This window comes from Mya arenaria, chromosome 9 (assembly GCF_026914265.1).
Source record: "Mya arenaria isolate MELC-2E11 chromosome 9, ASM2691426v1".
Lineage (NCBI taxonomy): Eukaryota > Metazoa > Mollusca > Bivalvia > Myida > Myidae > Mya > Mya arenaria.
Window position 1 is genome coordinate 46,579,386 of NC_069130.1, and position 21,569 is coordinate 46,600,954.

The 21,569-nt window shown below is 37.9% G+C and overlaps 1 protein-coding gene across 4 annotated transcripts; it reads left to right on the forward strand.

Annotated features, from left to right (window-relative positions):
• The first annotated feature begins 194 nt into the window (after nt 1-194).
• LOC128203782 (uncharacterized) lies at nt 195-21,098 on the forward strand. 4 transcript variants are annotated; one of them, XM_052905322.1, is made up of 6 exons: nt 195-329; nt 936-1,078; nt 12,695-12,865; nt 14,090-14,385; nt 18,725-18,832; nt 19,688-21,098. In XM_052905322.1, the coding sequence occupies exons 2-6, from the start codon at nt 997-999 to the stop codon at nt 20,189-20,191; spliced, it is 1,161 nt and encodes a 386-aa protein (XP_052761282.1). In that variant the 5' UTR covers nt 195-329; nt 936-996; the 3' UTR covers nt 20,192-21,098. The 4 variants fall into 4 exon arrangements, with proteins under 4 accessions (XP_052761282.1, XP_052761285.1, XP_052761283.1 ...); XM_052905325.1 differs by having other exon boundaries at nt 18,751-18,832; nt 19,688-19,890; XM_052905323.1 differs by lacking the exons at nt 195-329; nt 936-1,078 and adding an exon at nt 12,204-12,295.
• The last annotated feature ends 471 nt before the right edge of the window (nt 21,099-21,569 follow it).

A 21,569-nucleotide genomic window follows, 5' to 3' on the forward strand; every position in this document is an offset into this window, starting at 1 on the left:
TATTGGTACTCTATGCGAAAAATAAATGAGAAAAAAAGAATTATTCAGTCTGGAATTTCAAAAGCGACATTCAACACACTTCAACACTGCGAATGTACCAGTTGTATCACGGAAGAGGGGAATTTGCCACTACGTTAGGACAGTTTTAGATTAAGCCAAACAAATATATGTTTAAATATTTTCAGGTACCGTAGCAGACCGTGCACATCGCGCTAGAGGACATGTGACAACTTAACAGCAAGCGCAGAGCTTGCCCTGCCAACCAAGCCGAAGAGATTATTATTGGAAGCAACTAACTCGCCGAAAACTCTCAGATTCCCATTAAAAGGGTATGTAACCGTGATTTGACCGTCGACGGGCATGTTATGTTGTCAGGCCCGTTTCAATGGTGCCGTCAACACAGAAACTGGAAGCTTTCACGATGGGGCTCCGTACTGTTAAGTAATAAGTCACGTTTTACACTCTAGTGGGCTGACATTCGCGTATTTTGACGCCCCGGTAAACTTTACAGTGATTGTGTGTGTGTTACAATTAATTATCAAATCAATTATTTAAATGAATATCCCTGACTTACATTTAGCAATATTTTATAGTTTTACCTTATGCAATATTTTAATTTACTATTGTCAGTAATGTTTGATTATTGTAACTTTGGAAAAACGTGTACAATGTGCGAGTGCGTAAGGAGGCGAATTCAGGTTATTTAAGAGAGAGAGAGAGAGAGAGAGAGAGAGAGAGAGAGAGAGAGAGAGAGAGAGAGAGAGAGATTGTGGGTGTGTGTGTGTGTGAAAGAGAGAGAGAGAGAGATATTTGCTTATCTAGACCATGACCCAATATTGTCACATACATGGTTATATAATGCTAGATAGTTGGTCGCCCTTTGATTCATCTGAAACAAAAACATGATTTAGGTGAAATGTCACTATACTTTACAGGACATACGCACCAAAGCAAGACGTCAATCCTATCAAACTACTGTCTTTATTGCCGCAAAATATGCTTGCAACCGCTAGACGCCGAGGTTTGGTGCACATATATCACTCCTTAAGTCGCGGGTCTATCTCACGCTGTTTAAGAGGTAAGGCCTCACAGAAAATGGAAACCAAGGCTGGTAACTTCCCAAGTAACTGGCATAATATTAAACACAATGCGATTGGTATCAGCATTTAGTTGTCCTCAAAAGCGGACAAAACTAAATATATCTCTCTCTATATATATATACGGTTATACATGGAAACTCCAGGAGCTAACACACTGACTATAGGCTTGTTTTAAAACACTCGGATACAAAACTAAAGGAAGATAGTACTCCCTTTCAATCTTTGCCTTATCCCAAATCTCGTTTAACATTTGACTTACTTACCCTCTTCAACCTCTGCGTTTTTAACCTCTTTTAAATTATGCCTAACTAATCCCAAATGACCTTTAATCTTTTTTCCTACTTACCCCTTTCAACATCTGCTTTACAAATCCCCAAATAAACCTTCATCCCCTACCTTTCTAGACCCTCTCCCCTCAAGCTATGCTCTACACAGCGCAATCCACCTTCAATATTTACCTTTCCTACCCCAGACCCCCTCAACCTCTACCTTACTTACCCCAAAGCCCCTTCTATCTCTACCGAACTTACCCACAAACCTCCTTCAATTTCTACCTTACTTACCTCAAAGTTCCTTCTAACCATACCTAAGTTACCCACAAACCTCCTTAAATTTCTGCCTTACTTACCCCAAAGTTCCATCTAACCATACCTAACTTACCCACAAACCTCCTTCAATTTCTGCCTTACTTACCTCAGAGTTCCTACCAACCATACCTTACTTACCCACAAACCTCCTTCAATTTCTGCCTTACTTACCTCAGAGTTCCATCTAACCATACCTAACTTACCCACAAACCTCCTTCAATTTCTGCCTTACTAACTCCAAAGTTCCATCTAACCATACCTAACTTACCACAAACCTCCTTCAATTTCTGCCTTACTTACCCCAAAGTTCCATCTAACCATACCTAACTTACCCACAAACCTCCTTCAATTTCTGCCTTACTTACACCAAAGTCCTTTCTTTTTATGCTTACAAACCCCCAAACCACCTCCAATTTCTGCCTTACTTGCACCAAAGTCCCTTCTAACCCTGCATACACCCCCATAACCACCTCCAACCTCTGCCTTACTTCCCAAATGGCCCTTTTTACTGTGCCTTAAGTGCCCCAAACTGTCTTCAACCTCTGCCTTAATAACCCCCAAACCGCCTTCAACCACTGTCTTACTAACCCAAATGGCCCTTTTACTGTGTCTTACGTGCCCCAAACTGTCTTCAACCTCTGCCTTAATACCCCCCCCCCCCCAACCGCCTTCAACCACTGCCTTACTAACCCAAATGGCCCTTTTACTGTGTCTTACGTGCCCCAAACCGTCTTAAACCTCTGCCTTAATAACCCCCAAACCGCCTTCAACCACTGCCTTACTAACCCAAATGGCCCTTTTACTGTGTCTTACGTGCCCCAAACCGTCTTAAACCTCTGCCTTAATAACCCCCAAACCGCCTTCAACCACTGTCTTACTACCCAAATGGCACTTTTTATCCTGCCTTAATAACCCCCAAACCGCCTTCAATCTCTGCCTTAATAACCACCAAACCGCCTTCAACCTCTGCCTTAATAACCCCCAAACCACCTTCAACCTCTGCCTTAATAACCCCCAAACCACCTTCTACCTCTGCCTTACTATCCAAATGGCCCTTTTTATTGTGCCTTACGTGCCCCAAACCGTCTTCAACCTCTGCCTTAATAACCCCCAAACCGCCTTCAACCATTGCCTTACTAGAATAGCCCGACAGCTCAGCGTTTGTGTCAGTCCATAAAAACTCTCCCTGCACCTGCTGATCGGACAAGCCGATCCACCAGCCGGCCTCATGAGGAACTAAAACATCAAATAGACACGTCCAAAAGAATCAAGGTTACCAAACATTATCTGTACCAAAACAAAACATAATTTCTTATGAAGGTTTGAAGATAGTACGAGACCTTAATCCAAACAGTATATGAGTATTTAATGAAGAAAATACCAAATGATCAATAATCTGTTTACGATATAACTCTAGATGTCATGAAGAGAACAAATCGTCAGTTACTTCCCTTGAACAATGAAGTAGATGCATCATATTCAAAATAGTATAATTTTCAAAAAGTTGAAACCAGTTTTGTCGAACGCGTGAGGACTTGGGGAAGAACAATCTTCAAGATAACAAACATTCGGGGTCGTAATATAGTACCAGAAAATCGAGATAAGTTCTTAATAATGAGGAGCAATAGTCCGTTAAACCAAATGGAACACTTGTAGTTATAATTCGGGCAGAAAATCAAGAGCTGTCCTCGTTAAAAAACTCTATTTACTATAGCGAATGATATATTACTTACTAAATGCTCGCAGACGATCAATGATGAAGTTGTTTTCGGATGCAGATTCAATATGTATCAAGTGGGATTTCAGGCTCTGACAGTAATGCTAGAACAAAAACGAGGTAGTGTTTTTAGAAGTATCGTGCAACATAAGACTGCCAAAAGAGAAGGGAGTGATATTTGAAATAAGCTACATAGTGCTACCAAAAGAGGAGGCAGTGTATTTTGAAATAAGGATAGAGCTCCTTAGTTCTGCCAAAAGAAAAGGGAGTGTATTTTGAAATAAGGTATCAAACAACGTAGTGCTGCCAAAACCAAGGGAGCAAATTTGATATAATGTATCAAGCAACATAGTGCTGCCAAATGGAACAGTTATATATAACAGCTCTTTACACATAGAACTTGCAAGAAGGAGAAAACATACTTTTTGCAGAATATGTTATTTAATTTGTACATGTATTTGAGATGAAGCGTGTTCATCTTTGACCGATATGGCCTACAAGTCGATGACCGGTTTACAAATACAAGGCAAACTTACCTCAGCTTCTATGAAGGAAAACGGGGTGTGGTAGAAGAAGTAGCATGACCCATCTCTTGCCACCCAGTTGTTAGGACAAGACGTGAACGTATTCGCCCCTGCAAGAAAAAAGTACAACTCATCGTCAGATATTCCAGACTCTCGACTACGCTCTGTGCTTCATCACCATCGGATACTGATTGATCATCGTTGGATACCTCTGGAACTCGATTACGCACTTCATCATTGTCGGATATCCCTGGTTCTCGACAAGGCTCTGCGCTTCATAATCGCCGGATGCAACTTTATTATCGCCGGGAAACCCTGGTTCTAGACTAAGCTCTGCATATCTTCGATTGATATAGCTTAATAATCGGTGGATACTCCCGTTACGCGATATTCCGCTCTGAGCTTCATGACTGTGGGATATTGCTTCAGCAATGTCGAATAACTCTGTTTCTCCTTTACGCTCGGCGCTTCATCAGTCACGGATACCGCTTCAGCAATGTCCGATATCCCCGGTTCTCGATACCGTCGGATATCCCTGTTTTTCGGTTACGCTCTGACTTAATAACCGTCGGATATCCCTGTTTTTCGGTTACGCTCTGACTTAATTACCGTCGGATATCCCTGTTTTTCGGTTACGCTCTGCACTTATTCACCGTCGGATATCCCTGTTTTTTGGTAACGCTCTGACTTAATAACCGTCGGATATCCCTGTTTTTCGGTTACGCTCTGCACTTCATCACCGTCGGATATCCCTGGTTCTCGATAACACTCTGCACTTCGTCACCGTCGGATATCCCTGGTCCTCGATAACACTCAGCACTTCATCACCGTCGGATATCCGTGGTTCTCAATAACACTCAGCACTTCATCACCGTCGGATATCCCTGTTTCTCGGTTACGCTTTGCACTTTATCACCGTCGGATATCCCTGTTTTCGGTTACGCTCTGCACTTAATCACCGTCGGATATCCCTGTTTCTCGGTTACGCTTTGCACTTAATTACCGTCGGATATCCCTGTTTCTCGGTTACGCTTTGCACTTAATTACCGTCGGATTACCCTGTTTCTCGGTTACGCTTTGCACTTAATTACCGTCGGATATCCCAGTTTTTCGGTTACGCTTTGCACTTAATTACCGTCGGATATCCCTGTTTCTCGGTTACGCTTTGCACTTAATTACCGTCGGATATCCCAGTTTCTCGGTTACGCTTTGCACTTAATTACCGTCGGATATCCCTGTTTCTCGGTTACGCTTTGCACTTAATTACCGTCGGATATCCCTGTTTCTCGGTTACGCTTTGCACTTAATTACCGTCGGATATCCCTGTTTCTCGGTTACGCTCTGCACTTAATTACCGTCGGATATCCCTGTTTCTCGGTTACGCTTTGCACTTAATTACCGTCGGATATCCCAGTTTTTCGGTTACGCTTTGCACTTAATTACCGTCGGATATCCCAGTTTCTCGGTTACGCTCTGCACTTAATCACCGTCGGATTTCCCTTTTTTTCGGTTACGCTCTGCACTTAATCACCGTCGGATATCCCTGTTTCTCGGTTACGCTTTGCACTTAATTACCGTCGGATATCCCTGTTTCTCGGTTACGCTTTGCACTTAATCACCGTCGGATATCCCTGTTTCTCGGTGACGCTCTGCACTTAATCACCGTCGGATATCCCTGTTTCTCGGTGACGCTCTGCACTTAATTACCGTCGGATATCCCTGTTTCTCGGTTACGCTTTGCACTTAATCACCGTCGGATATCCCTGTTTCTCGGTTACGCTCTGCACTTAATCACCGTCGGATATCCCTGTTTCTCGGTTACGCTCTGCACTTAATCACCGTCGGATATCCCTGTTTCTCGGTTACTCTTTGCACTTAATTACTGTCGGATATCCCTGTTTCTCGGTTACGCTTTGCACTTAATTACAGTCGGATATCCCAGTTTCTCGGTTACTCTTTGCACTTAATTACCGTCGGATATCCCTGTTTCTCGGTTACTCTTTGCACTTAATTACCGTCGGATATCCCAGTTTCTCGGTTACGCTTTGCACTTAATTACCGTCGGATATCCCTGTTTCTCGGTTACGCTTTGCACTTAATTACCGTCGGATATCCCTGTTTCTCGGTTACGCTTTGCACTTAATTACCGTCGGATATCCCTGTTTCTCGGTTACGCTTTGCACTTAATTACCGTCGGATATCCCTGTTTCTCGGTTACGCTCTGCACTTAATCACCGTCGGATATCCCTGTTTCTCGGTTACGCTTTGCACTTAATTACAGTCGGATATCCCTTTTTTTTCGGTTACGCTCTGCACTTAATTACCGTCGGATATCCCTGTTTCTCGGTTACGCTCTGCACTTAATCACCGTCGGATTTCCCTTTTTTTTCGGTTACGCTCTGCACTTAATTACCGTCGGATATCCCTGTTTCTCGGTTACGCTCTGCACTTAATTACCGTCGGATATCCCTGTTTCTCGGTGACGCTCTGCACTTAATCACCGTCGGATATCCCTGTTTCTCGGATACGCTTTGCACTTAATCACCGTCGGATATCCCTGTTTCTCGGTGACGCTCTGCACTTAATCACCGTCAGATATCCCTGTTTCTCGGTTACGCTTTGCACTTAATTACCGTCGGATAGCCCCGGTTCTCGATTACGCTCTGAGATAAGCAAACGATCTTCAACTCACAATGCAATTGGTAACTTCTCATTTAAGATTAAGTGCAGGTAGTGTTTCGCATGCTTTCTAACATAGATATCAGAATTATAAAACATCATACTGTTTCTTGTATGCAAATACTAAATCTCTTGGATGGTCTATTACAATGTCAATATTACATTCGTTATATAAAGCTCAATATGCTATGTTTCTGTGGGTCAGTTTTTATTAAGTTATGTCACTGAGTTCGACTTCTTATCTTTGTACGAAAATGAGTACAAACTTCATTTGTAATTATATGCTGCCAAAAGCTTATCACAGTAAGAATATAAACTAGTCACATGTATGTTAAAATAATGATATTTTTGTACTATAATATAGTAAAGTTTTATTTGCCCACTTAAGGAATATATTGCGGGGTTAATGTCAGGGGTATGAACGTAGTTGGGCTTGTTCGTCGGACGATACTTGCAATTGCCGTAAACTGTTCATTTAAGGAATTGAAGAAGTTGAATAGGTAACTAGCCAGAAGAAAGATTTGGCAGGAAATTGAACAGAATATCAGGGGTAGGAGCAAGTTGTGGAAACATAACATTAGATTCATATTAGGTGGTCTCTCAAATGCCAAAAAGTGTTGTTTGTAAGCGTTTTAGGAGGTCTTTCTTATGACTTAATATGTTGTTAGTTAGCATTTGAGAAGGTCTCTCTGATGCCAAAATGTGTTGTTGCTATGCGTTTAAAAAGGTCTCTATCATGTCAAAATGCGTTGCTGAAATTCGCTTTAGGTGGTCTCTATTATGCCAAAATGTGTTGTTGCTATGCGTTTTAGAAGGTCTCTTTCATGTCAAAATGCGCTGCTGAAATGCGCTTGATGATGTCTCTATTATGCCTAAATGAGTTGCTGGTATGCGTTTAAGGAGGTCTCTATTATGCCTAAATGAGTTGCTGGTATGCGTTTCTGGAGGTCTCGAAAAGACCAAAATGTGTTCCTAAGATGCGTTTTAATGCTACGTTTACACTATGTTCCCGGTGGCCACGGCAGCCCCGTTTCAGACAACCGTGGAGAAAACGGGATAAACGTGAGACAGCGCGGGGGAACGGGATACGCAAACGTGACAGACCGTTATTGCCGTGCATGCCGGGCCAGAATTTTAAACTGTCAAAAAAATTGCCACGGCAGCCACGGCAGCCACGGTGTGGATGAGAAACGTAGTAGGTCGTAGTAAAACGGGGTAAACGCAATGACACGTGACAGTACGTGGCAGTACGTAATAGGCCGTTACACAACTTATAAATCGTCCGTAGGGGGGCGGGAATCATATGTAATCCCCGGCATCTGAAGTTCCTTTATAGTTTTGTCACGTCGTGCTTCGTTTTGTCACGGTTTTCACGGCAAGCTAGGGTGGACGATAGCCGTTTCGTTACGTTTCATTTGCGGTGAAAACACAAAATCTTCTTCATCTTGGGAATTCATGTTTACTTGTCGAAGTATTCTGATACAGTGATTGCTGTTGCCTGGGGGATTTTCTTTATACCGTGGACACAAACGTAATCCAAAGCTCTGCGGTGTTCGCGTTCGATGCATAGGAGGCCTTGACAAAACGTGGAAAACGCATCAGACCTTGATCAAGACGTGAACAACGTGAGGGATCCTATCAGAACGTATCGGACCGGGACGCAACGTACATGCATCCCTGGTAGACCGCGCCCGGACCTTAGTGCGCCTTGGACGAACCAATTTTTCGCCCCTACGGCTTGTCACGGTTACCTTGATAAAACGTGATGAAACTTAGCACAACCTCACAAAACATGTTTATGGAGACAAAAATGGCCAAAATCCCACGGCGCAATACGTTTCGGGCAAACGGGGCTGCCGTGGCCACCGGGAACATAGTGTAAACGTAGCATTAGCGGTCTGTGTAACGCGAAAATGGGTTGCTTGGATAATTTTTTGAAGGTCTCTAAAATGTCAGAATGTCTTTCTGGGATAAATGATAGAAAGCACAAAAACTACTTACCACCATAAGTGCGACAAATACAGGACATGAAAATCACTCCTAACACAATTGCAGCCTTCATTATCACTGACGAATAGGTCAAAGACGCTTGATAAGAAAAGCACCTGTGACTGTGAGTTAGGTTTACTTGAGTTCAGAAGGGTCACCAAGGCTCTATATAGATAATTTATCGCCATATCTCAATTTTATTACAAAACCTAAAGCATTTAATGTATACAACCCGAACCTTTCCACCACCCCACCTATATTATTGTACAATCATTTGTCCGAGTTTTATAGATATTTTAAAAGCAATGTGGCCTTTTATGAATACAACTATACACGCAATAACGTGTTCCACGAAGCTTCTACGTATGTCAACAGATACGAGGATTTACCTTCTATGTCGGCAGATACGAATATTTACCTTCTATGTCGGCAGATATGAGGATTTACGTTTTATGTCGGCAGATACGAGGATTTACCTTCTATGTCGGCAGATACGAGGATTAACCTTCTATGTCGGCAGATATGAGGATTAACGTTTTATGTCGGCAGACACGAGGATTTATCTTCTATGTCGACAGATACGTTGAATTACCTTCTATGTCGACAGATACGAGGATTTACCTTTTATGTCGGCAGACACGAGGATTTATCTTCTATGTCGACAGATACGAGGATTTACCTTCTATATCGGCAGATACGAGGAGTTACCTTCTATGCTGGCAGATACGAGGATTTACCTTCTATGTCGGCAGATACAAGGGTTTACCTTCTATGTCGGCAGACACGAATTTACCTGCTATGTATCTGCCGAGAATTTACCTCCTATGTCGGCAGACACGAGGATTTATCTTCTATGTCGGCAGACACGAGGAATTATCTTCTATGTCGGCAGACACGAGGGTTTACCTTCTATGTCGGCAGACACGAGGGTTTACCTTCTATGTCGGCAGACACGAGGGCTTACCTTCTTTATCGGCAGATACGAGGATTTACCTTTTATGTCGGCAGATACGAGGGTTTAGTTTCTGTGTCGGCAGATACGAGGAGTTACCTTCTATGTCGGCAGATACGAGGATTTACCTTCTATGTCGGCAGACACGAATTTACCTTCTATGTATCTGCCGAGAATTTACCTTCTATGTCGGCAGACACGAGGATTTATCTTTTATGTCGGTAGACACGAGGATTTATCTTCTATGTCGGCAGACACGAGGGTTTACCTTCTATGTCGGCAGACACGAGGGCTTACCTTCTTTATCGGGAGATACGAGGATTTACCTTCTATGTCGGCAGATACGAGGATATATCTTCTATGTTGGCAGATACGAGGGTTTAGCTTCTTTGTCGCCAGATACGATGATTTATCTTCTATGTCGACAGACACGAGGATTTATCTTCTATGTCGGCAGACACGAGGGTTTACCTTCTATGTCGGCAGATACGAGGGGTTACCCTCTATGTCGGCAAAAACGAAGGCTTACCTTCTATGTCGGCAGATAGGAGGATTTTCTTTCTTTGTCGGCTGATACTAGGATTTACCTTCTATATCGGCAGATACGGAGATTTACCTTCTATGTCGGCAGATACGAGGGTTTACCTTCTATGTCGGCAGAAACGAGTATTTACCTTCTATGTCGGCAGAAACGAGGATTTACCATATTTGTTAACCATTAACGTTTTATAGATGCATACAACATAATCCAATAAAATCGATCGGGCGATGACGTACCTTTAATTTAAGGATATGGTGCAGTGAGCTATTGAAAATTAACTAAAAACTGATATATAACGATATGTCCACGCTATAACAAAAATGTGATATTTGTATCGTGTACAAGCGTGGATAAACGGTGCTCCTACTGGCATCAAATTCAACATAATTTCATTCAAATCAAACTGCACTTGTCTGTACCGCAGCAAGACGTTAGCACAAGAATATAGTCCATATTAGCATAGACCTAGTACATTCACTGACTTTCAGGTAATGGAAATTTACGCATACAACCGTCGAATTGCATATCGAATTTATTTAAAGTGACACTCTTATTCAAAATCAATACAAACACAGATATAACAAACATAAATTTTGAGAGATAAACCTTAAACTACTTACTAAACAATAGACTTTTGGAAATTATCAATTACTTATAACAAGATTATGATCGTGTATTTACTAGATGAAAACGCAAAAATATTAAATGATTGGTGAATGCTAAAAGATTTACACTGATCTACTATTATTTAATATGATAGGAAAACCGTGTTTTCTGCACCTTTCCTTCAAATTAAACTTGGCATCCCTCATAAGAACCAATGTTTTTGACAATTATTCATCCTTTTTGGTATATTAAAACAATTGAATTAAATGTGGTAATTCCATTTGGGAGTAAGAGTGCATCTTTAAAACAAATGTATAAAAATATTCTTCTTTTCATTTTTTTTATTTGACTCGGATCGACCATACTCATTTCTTTATATTCAGATTGATTTGGAATAAATTGCAAACTTGTGCATGCCTCTATGTGTGTTTTGCTATTTTTATCTTACAATGCAAGCATTTCAAATAACCGCTTCCGTCGATTTAAGTGTCGTATTTAAAGAGAATGCATTGTGCATACGAGCGTCTTGTCAAGTATTGAATGGTTGATTATGGTTATGCCATAAACGCTGGCTTGCACTTGTACTACTTCTCATTCGAGATGTGACCTTTAATGAACTTGCTTTAGGGAAGTTATACACAGTGGCGGATCCAGGAATTCATAACTGGGGTGTGGGCACAACCACCAACCTTAAAACTTTTATTTTACTGAGGTATATATATATATATATATATATATATGTATATATATATATATATATATATATATATATATATATATATATATATATATATATATATATATATATATATATATATATATATTATATATAGTTTACTTCCATATTAATGTTCACAATAAAAGATGTATAGCATCATTCAAGAGTACGAGGTATTTGCTTATTTTAAAACAGAACTTTTTTATACTTGCTACAAATTCATTATTATTAACCTGAATTATGAAATTCAAGACATCAAGACGTCAGTGAATCGTACACAACAAATTCGGATACAGTAGACGTATTTCTGAAAATTTGAAATTGATTTGAAAACGGATTGGCAACAAAATGTTTTTGCCTTTTTACCAAACTTGACTTAATCTCAAAAACTAAATTAGATTTGTGATTTTATCGTCGTCAAGTCTAGAGAAGATAACGTCAAGCCTAGAGAAGATAAGAATTTACAACTGGATTGCAAATAAATTCAGATGAAAAAAAACGTTACAAAAGAAGAACAAATGTATCCATTAAAGAGGTTATTATAAGGCGTAGCCGAGCCGTTGCCTGATAATTGGCCCTCATGCTCAAAAAGCCAATCGACTACGTCTCGGGCCGTGATGAGACACTCGGACCAGTTATCAGCAACGGCCCGGCTTGGCCACACATACAAATTAGAGTCCGTAGATTCATTTGCCGGCATTTTACGTTGGGTAAACGGGCCCTTGTGCCCCCCTCTAGATCCGCCACTGGAACATTCAGCCTGCTTGCGGTTGTATATAATATATATATATTTGAGATGCATGCAGTTATAAGTTATTTATGTGATCAGTAGCCAGTTGCGCATTTATTACAAAAAGAGATAAAGGCTTACAATGAGATTAAGTGAGTTTTGTTTTTGTTTTATTTACATTGGTGATTCGACTGATTACTGAACAGTTTCTTCACTTAACTTTAATAATTGAATTCAATCAAGTATGAAAATGCCAGTTCTAAGCAAACCATTGAAATTTGCTTGTATTGTTTTATTTTAAATATAAGAATTAGAGAACAATTGTTTGTTTGAGTGTCAGGTCGCAATAGAAAAATTGAGATGAATGTTGAGGTTCCTTCATTTGACTTAAAGGTGCACATTACAGATTGAAGCAAAATAAAATATTACTGCAGATTAAAATTTACTCTTATCTTATAACTTTTGTCAAATTTGCCCCCATAGGGTAATTTTATCCCCATGGGTATTGGTTATTTTTTATGTGACATGCATGCCATACCATTACATTGCAGGATTGATCAGAAGGGCAAAATGGTTTGTCCTTGTCTGTCTGGTCGGCTTTGTCATCTTTTTTCGCACTCAATACAATCTTCAAATCAATACGGAAGACTTCACTCAAATACACGTACCACATGTACAGAACGAGTCCATTTTGGTGCATGAAGTCGATGACCCTTATGTTGGTAATACTGTTAAAGACTTGATATTTATTATCTTTTATGTGCACAATAATGTATGTCAAAGGTATTTTTTCACACATTTCGTTGTTTGCAAACAGTTTAAATTGAATCGAGTTATTATTTTCACGATTTTTAAACACCAACAAGTCAAGCCAGTGATTGCACAGAATTGTGGAAATGCAAAGCTTAAATAATTGCATTTTACGATAAAATATAAGTATGTTCTTTCACAATTGTTCGCACAAATTACGTCTTGTTTAAACTTCCTACATCAGCATCTTATCACATTTACTATCTGTCTGTAATCATTACACTTATAAATGATATTTGTTGATGTTTGACATGATAAAACATAAGAGTATCTTTAAAGGGACTAGACACCAGATGATACAACTGCAAGCAAAAAAGGAAATTCTTACATAAAATTGATAAGTTGTGTACAGCGCATTTTATATTAATTACTGATGTATCACATCGCTTACGAAATAAGGAATGTACATTTCGAAGTTTGTGCGTATTTTTCAAATTGGAAATGAACCGGGTTTGTCTACCAAGTTAATCCCAGGTACACTTATATGTACTAATCAAATGACTTTAACATGCTAAATATACACAATAAATTGGGAAACCATTATTTGCTATTTTTAAAAAGGTAAACTCAGCTGAGACAGCGACAAAATATTAATTTAGTGTAATATGGTGTAACATCGGCCTCATACTAACTCGTATTGACAAGTCTAGTCTTCTTTTTAAGATATACTGTACTTTCCCGAGTGTTGGACCTACTGGTGTCTAGTTCCTTTAACAGCGTTTGTTGATACTAACTTTATATTACACAGCATATCATAACATATTGTTTATTCAGCATTTAACGTTACCATAGCCATAGTTCATAGCCATAAAGCATGTACAACACATCGTCGTAAATGGCAAAGTCATGGTCAACATATAAGTATAAACAATATATATTGTTTTGTTTTTTTTCTACAATCTGATATTATACATTTGTTTCGTTGGCGAATGGCAAATATAAGATTTAAAGTATATTCTACTTAAATTGTATATGTTTACTGTCCATAGAAAAAGGAATAAGCCCTATGTACATTTATGAGTAATGTATTCAGTCAATAAAGTCAAACAATAACATTATAACAGGACAATGAGATTCGTTAAATCAATTTCCCATTCATTAGGCGCTTGCACCCAATTACATATTTTATGTTTCAGGAAGTCAACAAATGCAACATAACTGCTCTGAATGGTTCGAAGACAACTTTCATTTGAATATTGAACGAGTAAAATTGTACCAGAACATGCATGATAAACGCGTCAACAACACACTGAAGTCGTCGGAGCACTTCCAGGATGTGCGTTTTCCGGTCATCGTTACGGCTGCCAGCCGAGATTTTTTCGACATAAGTCAAGGTCTTATTCAGAGTATCTACGTTCATCTTGTACCAAAATATGAAGATGTGAAGCTCATATACTACGACATGGGACTCACTGAATTGCAACGAAACATTGTAAGTATTACTTCTGTAAGTATTTTGTATCTGTACTTAGTTTAAATTCATTGCTAGTGAATTGTATCAAGCATAACTATTTAAGATTCCAAAGTTTTCAGTCTGCTTAATTGAAATTACTTCGTGATATATTTGTAGCGTGTTTTGTTATATGTATTGGATGTGTATTTATGATGGGAATATACAAATATTATTACCTATCAGGGACCTACCAAATTTGTATTTCTTGTTTTAAGAATCATCAACAGACGGAAACATGAAGATAATAAATTATACATGTTTAAACTTCACATTGAGCTGTCACATTACGGCTAACATGTTTATAAAGTCATGGCAGATGTATGTTCCTTATCCACTTCAAGTGTGCATATCCCGAACAAGTATAGTTTCAATTGAATAAAGGGAATACTTCCTTGATGTAATAAAATGAAAGATCAACTCGAAAAGTAGGAGAAAATTTACTGAATACGTAGTTTAAGTAATATATTATCTTATTTAGTATAATGTATGACCACTTATGCATACTTCGTATCCAAATACAGGTGATATACATGTCAGAAAACAGCATTAATATCAAACTAATAATATTAAAACCAACGCAATTAAATTTGAGTATTAACTATTTGAACTTACAGCAAAGGTGACAGGCGTCAATCAATTTAAGTCGGACTCGATATATTTATTAAACATTAAATTGGTTTTTAATATTATTAATATCATTTTTATTATTAGTTGTATTATTATTATCATTTTTGTGAATAGTAGAAGTAGTAGTAGTAGTAGTAGTAGTAGTAGTAGCCGTAGCGCCGTAGCAGTAGCAGTAGCAGTAGCAGACAACGACAGCAGAAGTACTGGTAGTAGTAGTAGTATTTATTATTATTTTATTATTACATTATTGTTATTATTATTATTATTATTATTATTATTATTATTAATATAATTAATATGATTCATTGATTCATTCATTCATTCATTGATTGATTGATTCATTCATTCATTCATTCATTCATTCATTCATTCATTCATTCATTCATTCATTCATTCATTCATTCATCCATCCATCCATCCATCCATCCATCCATCCATCCATCCATCCATCCATCCATCCATCGATTCGTTCGTTCGTTCGTTCGTTCGTTCGTTCGTTCGTTCGTTCGTTCGTTCGATCGTTCGTTCGTTCGTTCGTTCGTTCGTTCGTTCGTTCGTTCGTTCGTTCGTTTATTCATTCATTCATTCATTCATTCACTCATTTATACATCCATTTATTCATTCATTATTTATCATCATTAAATGTTTATTTAAAGTGACACTCTTATTCAAAATCAATACATACACATGTATAACAAACGTGTATTTATTAGCAGAAAACGCAAACATATTTAATGAGTGGTGAATGCTAAAAGATTTACTGTGGTCTACTATAGTCTCATAAGGTAGAAATACTGTGTTTAATGCTCATTACTTTCAAATTAAACTCGGTATCCTTCATAAAAAAACATTGTTTTTGACATGTATTCATCCTTTTTGGAATATTAAAAAAATAAATTGTGTTAAATCTTATCTGTGAGTAAGAGTGCATCTTTAAATAAATAGCAGTTGAGTACGTTGTATTAACTAGTGAACAATTTATAAAATAGGTTTGTTTGTACTAATTTATTTAAGTTCGTTTGTGCAGACAGCCGAAAACTGATATGAATTACTCTTGCGTCCGTTTCCTGGATTGAAACATAGTGCTGGGCCCGTCCGTATTCAATTAGCATCTTAGTGAATATTTTCAACGAGAATTTCGTAATTTTTGACAACGATTATTTTAGATACCCGCTACTTTTCATCAGATTAATTCATATCCAAAATTGTTTAGACTGGGCCCGTCCGTATTCAATAAGCATCTTAGTGAATATTTTCAACGAGAATTTCGTAATTTTTGACAACGATTATTTTTGATACCCGCTACTTTTCATCAGATTAATTCATATCCAAATTTGTTTAGACTGGGCCCGTCCGTATTCAATAAGCATCTTAGTGAATATTTTCAACGAGAATTTCGTAATTTTTGACAACGATTATTTTTGATACCCGCTACTTTTCATCAGATTAATTCATATCCAAATTTGTTTAGACTGTGCCCGTCCGTATTCAATAGGCATCTTAGTGAATATTTTCAACGAGAATTTCGTAATTTTTGACAACGATTATTTTAGATACCCGCTACTTTTCATCAGATTAATTCATATCCAAATTTGTTGAGACTGTGCCCGTCCGTATTCAATAAGCATCTTAGTGAATATTTTCAACGAGAATTTCGTAATTTTTGACAACGATTATTTTAGATACCCGCTACTTTTCATCAGATTAATTCATATCCAAATTTGTTTAGACTGGGCCCGTCCGTATTCAATAAGCATCTTAGTGAATATTTTCAACGAGAATTTCGTAATTTTTGACAACGATTATTTTTGATACCCGCTACTTTTCATCAGATTAATTCATATCCAAATTTGTTTAGACTGTGTCCGTCCGTATTCAATAAGCATCTTAGTGAATATTTTCAACGAGAATTTCGTAATTTTTGACAACGATTATTTTTGATACCCGCTACTTTTCATCAGATTAATTCATATCCAAATTTGTTTAGACTGTGCCCGTCCGTATTCAATAAGCATCTTAGTGAATATTTTCAACGAGAATTTCGTAATTTTTGACAACGATTATTTTTGATACCCGCTACTTTTCATCAGATTAATTCATATCCAAATTTGTTTAGACTGGGCCCGTCCGTATTCAATAAGCATCTTAGTGAATATTTTCAACGAGAATTTCGTAATTTTTGACAACGATTATTTTTGATACCCGCTACTTTTCATCAGAATAATTCATATCCAAATTTGTTTAGACTGTGCCCGTCCGTATTCAATAAGCATCTTAGTGAATATTTTCAACGAGAATTTCGTAATTTTTGACAACGATTATTTTTGATACCCGCTACTTTTCATCAGATTAATTCATATCCAAATTTGTTTAGACTGGGCCCGTCCGTATTCAATAAGCATCTTAGTGAATATTTTCAACGAGAATTTCGTAATTTTTGACAACGATTATTTTTGATACCCGCTACTTTTCATCAGAATAATTCATATCCAAATTTGTTTAGACTGTGCCCGTCCGTATTCAATAAGCATCTTAGTGAATATTTTCAACGAGAATTTCGTAATTTTTGACAACGATTATTTTTGATACCCGCTACTTTTCATCAGATTAATTCATATCCAAATTTGTTTAGACTGGGCCCGTCCGTATTCAATAAGCATCTTAGTGAATATTTTCAACGAGAATTTCGTAATTTTTGACAACGATTATTTTAGATACCCGCTACTTTTCATCAGATTAATTCATATCCAAATTTGTTGAGACTGTGCCCGTCCGTATTCAATAAGCATCTTAGTGAATATTTTCAACGAGAATTTCGTAATTTTTGACAACGATTATTTTAGATACCCGCTACTTTTCATCAGATTAATTCATATCCAAATTTGTTTAGACTGTGCCCGTCCGTATTCAATAAGCATCTTAGTGAATATTTTCAACGAGAATTTCGTAATTTTTGACAACGATTATTTTAGATACCCGCTACTTTTCATCAGATTAATTCATATCCAAATTTGTTTAGACTGTGCCCGTCCGTATTCAATAAGCATCTTAGTGAATATTTTCAACGAGAATTTCGTAATTTTTGACAACGATTATTTTAGATACCCGCTTCTTTTCATCAGATTAATTCATATCCAAAATTGTTTAGACTGGGCCCGTCCGTATTCAATAAGCATCTTAGTGAATATTTTCAACGAGAATTTCGTAATTTTTGACAACGATTATTTTAGATACCCGCTACTTTTCATCAGATTAATTCATATCCAAATTTGTTGAGACTGTGTCCGTTCGTATTCAATAAGCATCTTAGTGAATATTTTCAACGAGAATTTCGTAATTTTTGACAACGATTATTTTAGATACCCGCTACTTTTCATCAGATTAATTCATATCCAAATTTGTTTAGACCATTTTCTTCCTTATTTTCATATCTTTAGTGTACAAACCTTGTTTGTTTTCATTAAATTCAAATTAGAAAAAGGCAAGTTTTCGCTTAGTTGAAAATTGTTACTAAGATGCTTATTGAATACGGCCCCTGGTGTTTTTTTGGCAATCAATGAGAAAATCACTTGTCGGCGATAGAACCCACAACCTTCTGTAGTACATGTAATACACAGGTACTCGTCACGTGTGCCAGAGTTTACACTGCTACTCGGAACCTCCGATAGACGTTTACTAATATCTTTTCCAGCTACTTAAACACTGCAATATTTGCAGTTTAGTAACGTTCCAGTTCCAAAATTATCCTCCCCACGTGCGGAATTTGAAGACCTATACATGGAAACCTCTTATTGTCAAGGTACGTAGATGTAAAACTCAGGGGTCAGGTTGACAGAGCTTAAAAAAATTAATCATGTAAGATAAAGAAACAGTTTGAACATTTTCGTTTCCGTTTCTTGGATGGAGCATATTTGATTATCTATTGTTGAAAATAATATATCTTCACTCGTCACGCCCGTCCCATCCTTCCATCTGTCGGTCCGTCCGTCTGTCCGTCCTGAAAGAGGCTTCCTGCTAAAGAATTCTGACATTAAAAATCGTTCATACGTCCGAGGTTGATTCGATGGAAAATGGCCGAAGTGTTCCAATTGATATGATGTGATCGTATGAAAATTCAGTGCACTTGAATCCGCACTGCCATAAAGTGAGGTATATGTCTTGCAGGAGTGAAAATTATCCTTTTACAATGTGCTTAATTGTGAAGCATACATGCCTGTTGCGACAGCGATTTTATCACCATTATGTTACAATTAACGAAACTTGATAACATAGTGGTGACGTCAATGCTCAATGTTCAATGCAGAAAAAGCCAAAATGTTTTATCAATTTATGTTATACAATTTGCCCAAAATATGGCAATATCAAAATTAAAGTTACAATATTAAGAGTCTGTTGATTTAATTTATCTAATATATAGGTAGGGCCAATTAAGTATTACCCAGATCGAAATTAGGTCATTGACGGACAGCATATTAACCCCTTCACCCCTTATACGCCCCCCCCCCCCCCTTCGGTTTTTATTTCAAATTCGGGGTTTGGTATGATAAATATTACGACCTGCCAAAAATTCATTACGCAACCTCCTAATTGCGTACATTCAGCTACCGACTGAACTAAAAAATGAGTAGCTAACCAGTATCGTTTCATCTTACAGGAGCTCCTTCAGAACTTCTCGTGGGTGTGGTGGGCAGACACATCAGCGAGATTTTTATCAAATGACCTCGACGTTGCCCTGAATTATAGCATACGACATTCTATTCTTTTCTTCACGTATGGGGAATCACTCTCTATAGCACAGCACACGGACACACGAACAATGAAGTACCTTGATGAAGATTATTGCAAGTTTCGGTATTTCGGTGAAGTGGAAGCGAGTTTTGTTTTGTTCCATTTAGATGACGTCACAAAATTTGTTGTGACGACATGGAGCTCGTGCGCTCTCGTGAAAGAATGTATGTGTCCACCGAATGCAAACTTAGCTTGTTCCTCTAAAAACAGTACTGACGGACAATGTCATCGTTATGACCAGTCAGTTTTAAGTATAATACTCAGAAGACTTTTTCACAAGCAAAACAATTATCCTCTCGTTGAACAACCAATCAGAATACACACACTGAAACGAGGCAATACAGTGAAATTCTTTCCTACAATGGCATGATTATTTTGAACGTGTTTATTTTTTATTATTTTTTGTTTCAACCGAGTCATGGTGAGCTATTGTGTCCGCATTTTGCCTGTCGTCCATCTTCAAAAATGGCTTCGAATAGCGCCTCCTTCTAAACCACTGGACTAATTTGTAAAAAGGAAGCCATTTTGGATAACATTTGAAAATCCTCATAAACATGGACGTGTATTCAGAAAATGTTGGCCCACTTTTCTTTTTAAATTTACTATGTTCTTTCAAGCCCTATGATGGTTCATTAAAACATGGCTTCCAAGAACTTGTCCTTATACGGCAATGTAGGTATAGAATTGAAAACTGCAAAGAGAAGAGAGACTCAGAAAAATATATTCTGTAGAATATGTATGATTGTTAGCAGTACTCTTGATCATTTTTTAATTCAAATGTTTTTCGTCATTGCTCTGATTTACTTACTTTAATTTTCATTACTTATATTATCAGATGAAGTAGATACTGGTTAACTAACTTACACGAGCAATTTTCGATAATCGGACATTTCGGGTTGTGTCGACCCTAAAGTCACAGCAAGTTATGACCGACCCTCACGTCACTGCCACCATACGACAAACCCTTCAGTCACCGTCATCTTCCGGTTGACCCTTAAGTCACTGCCACTAAACTAACGACCCTTAAGTAACTGTCAAACTTCGACCGACCCTTCAGTTGCTGCCATCTTCCGGCTGACCTTAAGGTTACTGCTACTTTACGGACGACCCTTAAGTAACTGTCATCCTATATATATTGAAATATAATCGGCAACAGCGTAATGACTTTAAAATGTGCAGAACTTCAATTTGTTATTGCTATTCATCATATTACTACTTTCAATAACTAATTCTAATCATAATGTTGTAATAAACTTGTTTCAATTAAATCATGTGACGTGTTATATTTTGTTTGAATTGTATGACTCTCCCATCAGAATTCTGTTCCATCCGGGCTTTATCTATGTTACGCTTTAATTTTGGCATAGCGAACATTGTTTTACCAGCGGTACTTAATAATACATTACATTGTTACTAGAAAGAGGAAATGCGCACATTGTAACCATATCCTGACTGAGTCATGTTATGGCCTTTTAATAGCTGCATATATGCATTACTAGTCCATCATTTATGTACTGGCTATATCTTAACTTCAACACTGTTTAGTTTAATGTATTTCATAGGACAGTCAAAAGCAAAATGAAACGCGCGTATATACACAGTCACATCTTGTTTCTGTCAGATCACTTATCACAGCATTATGGACAAATCGTGACTACGTTCAGGAAATGGTAATGCACCAGTCAATTGTAACCACGGCCTCCCCAGAGCCACCAGGAAGGTAAAAACACGGCCCATTTCCCCGGCTA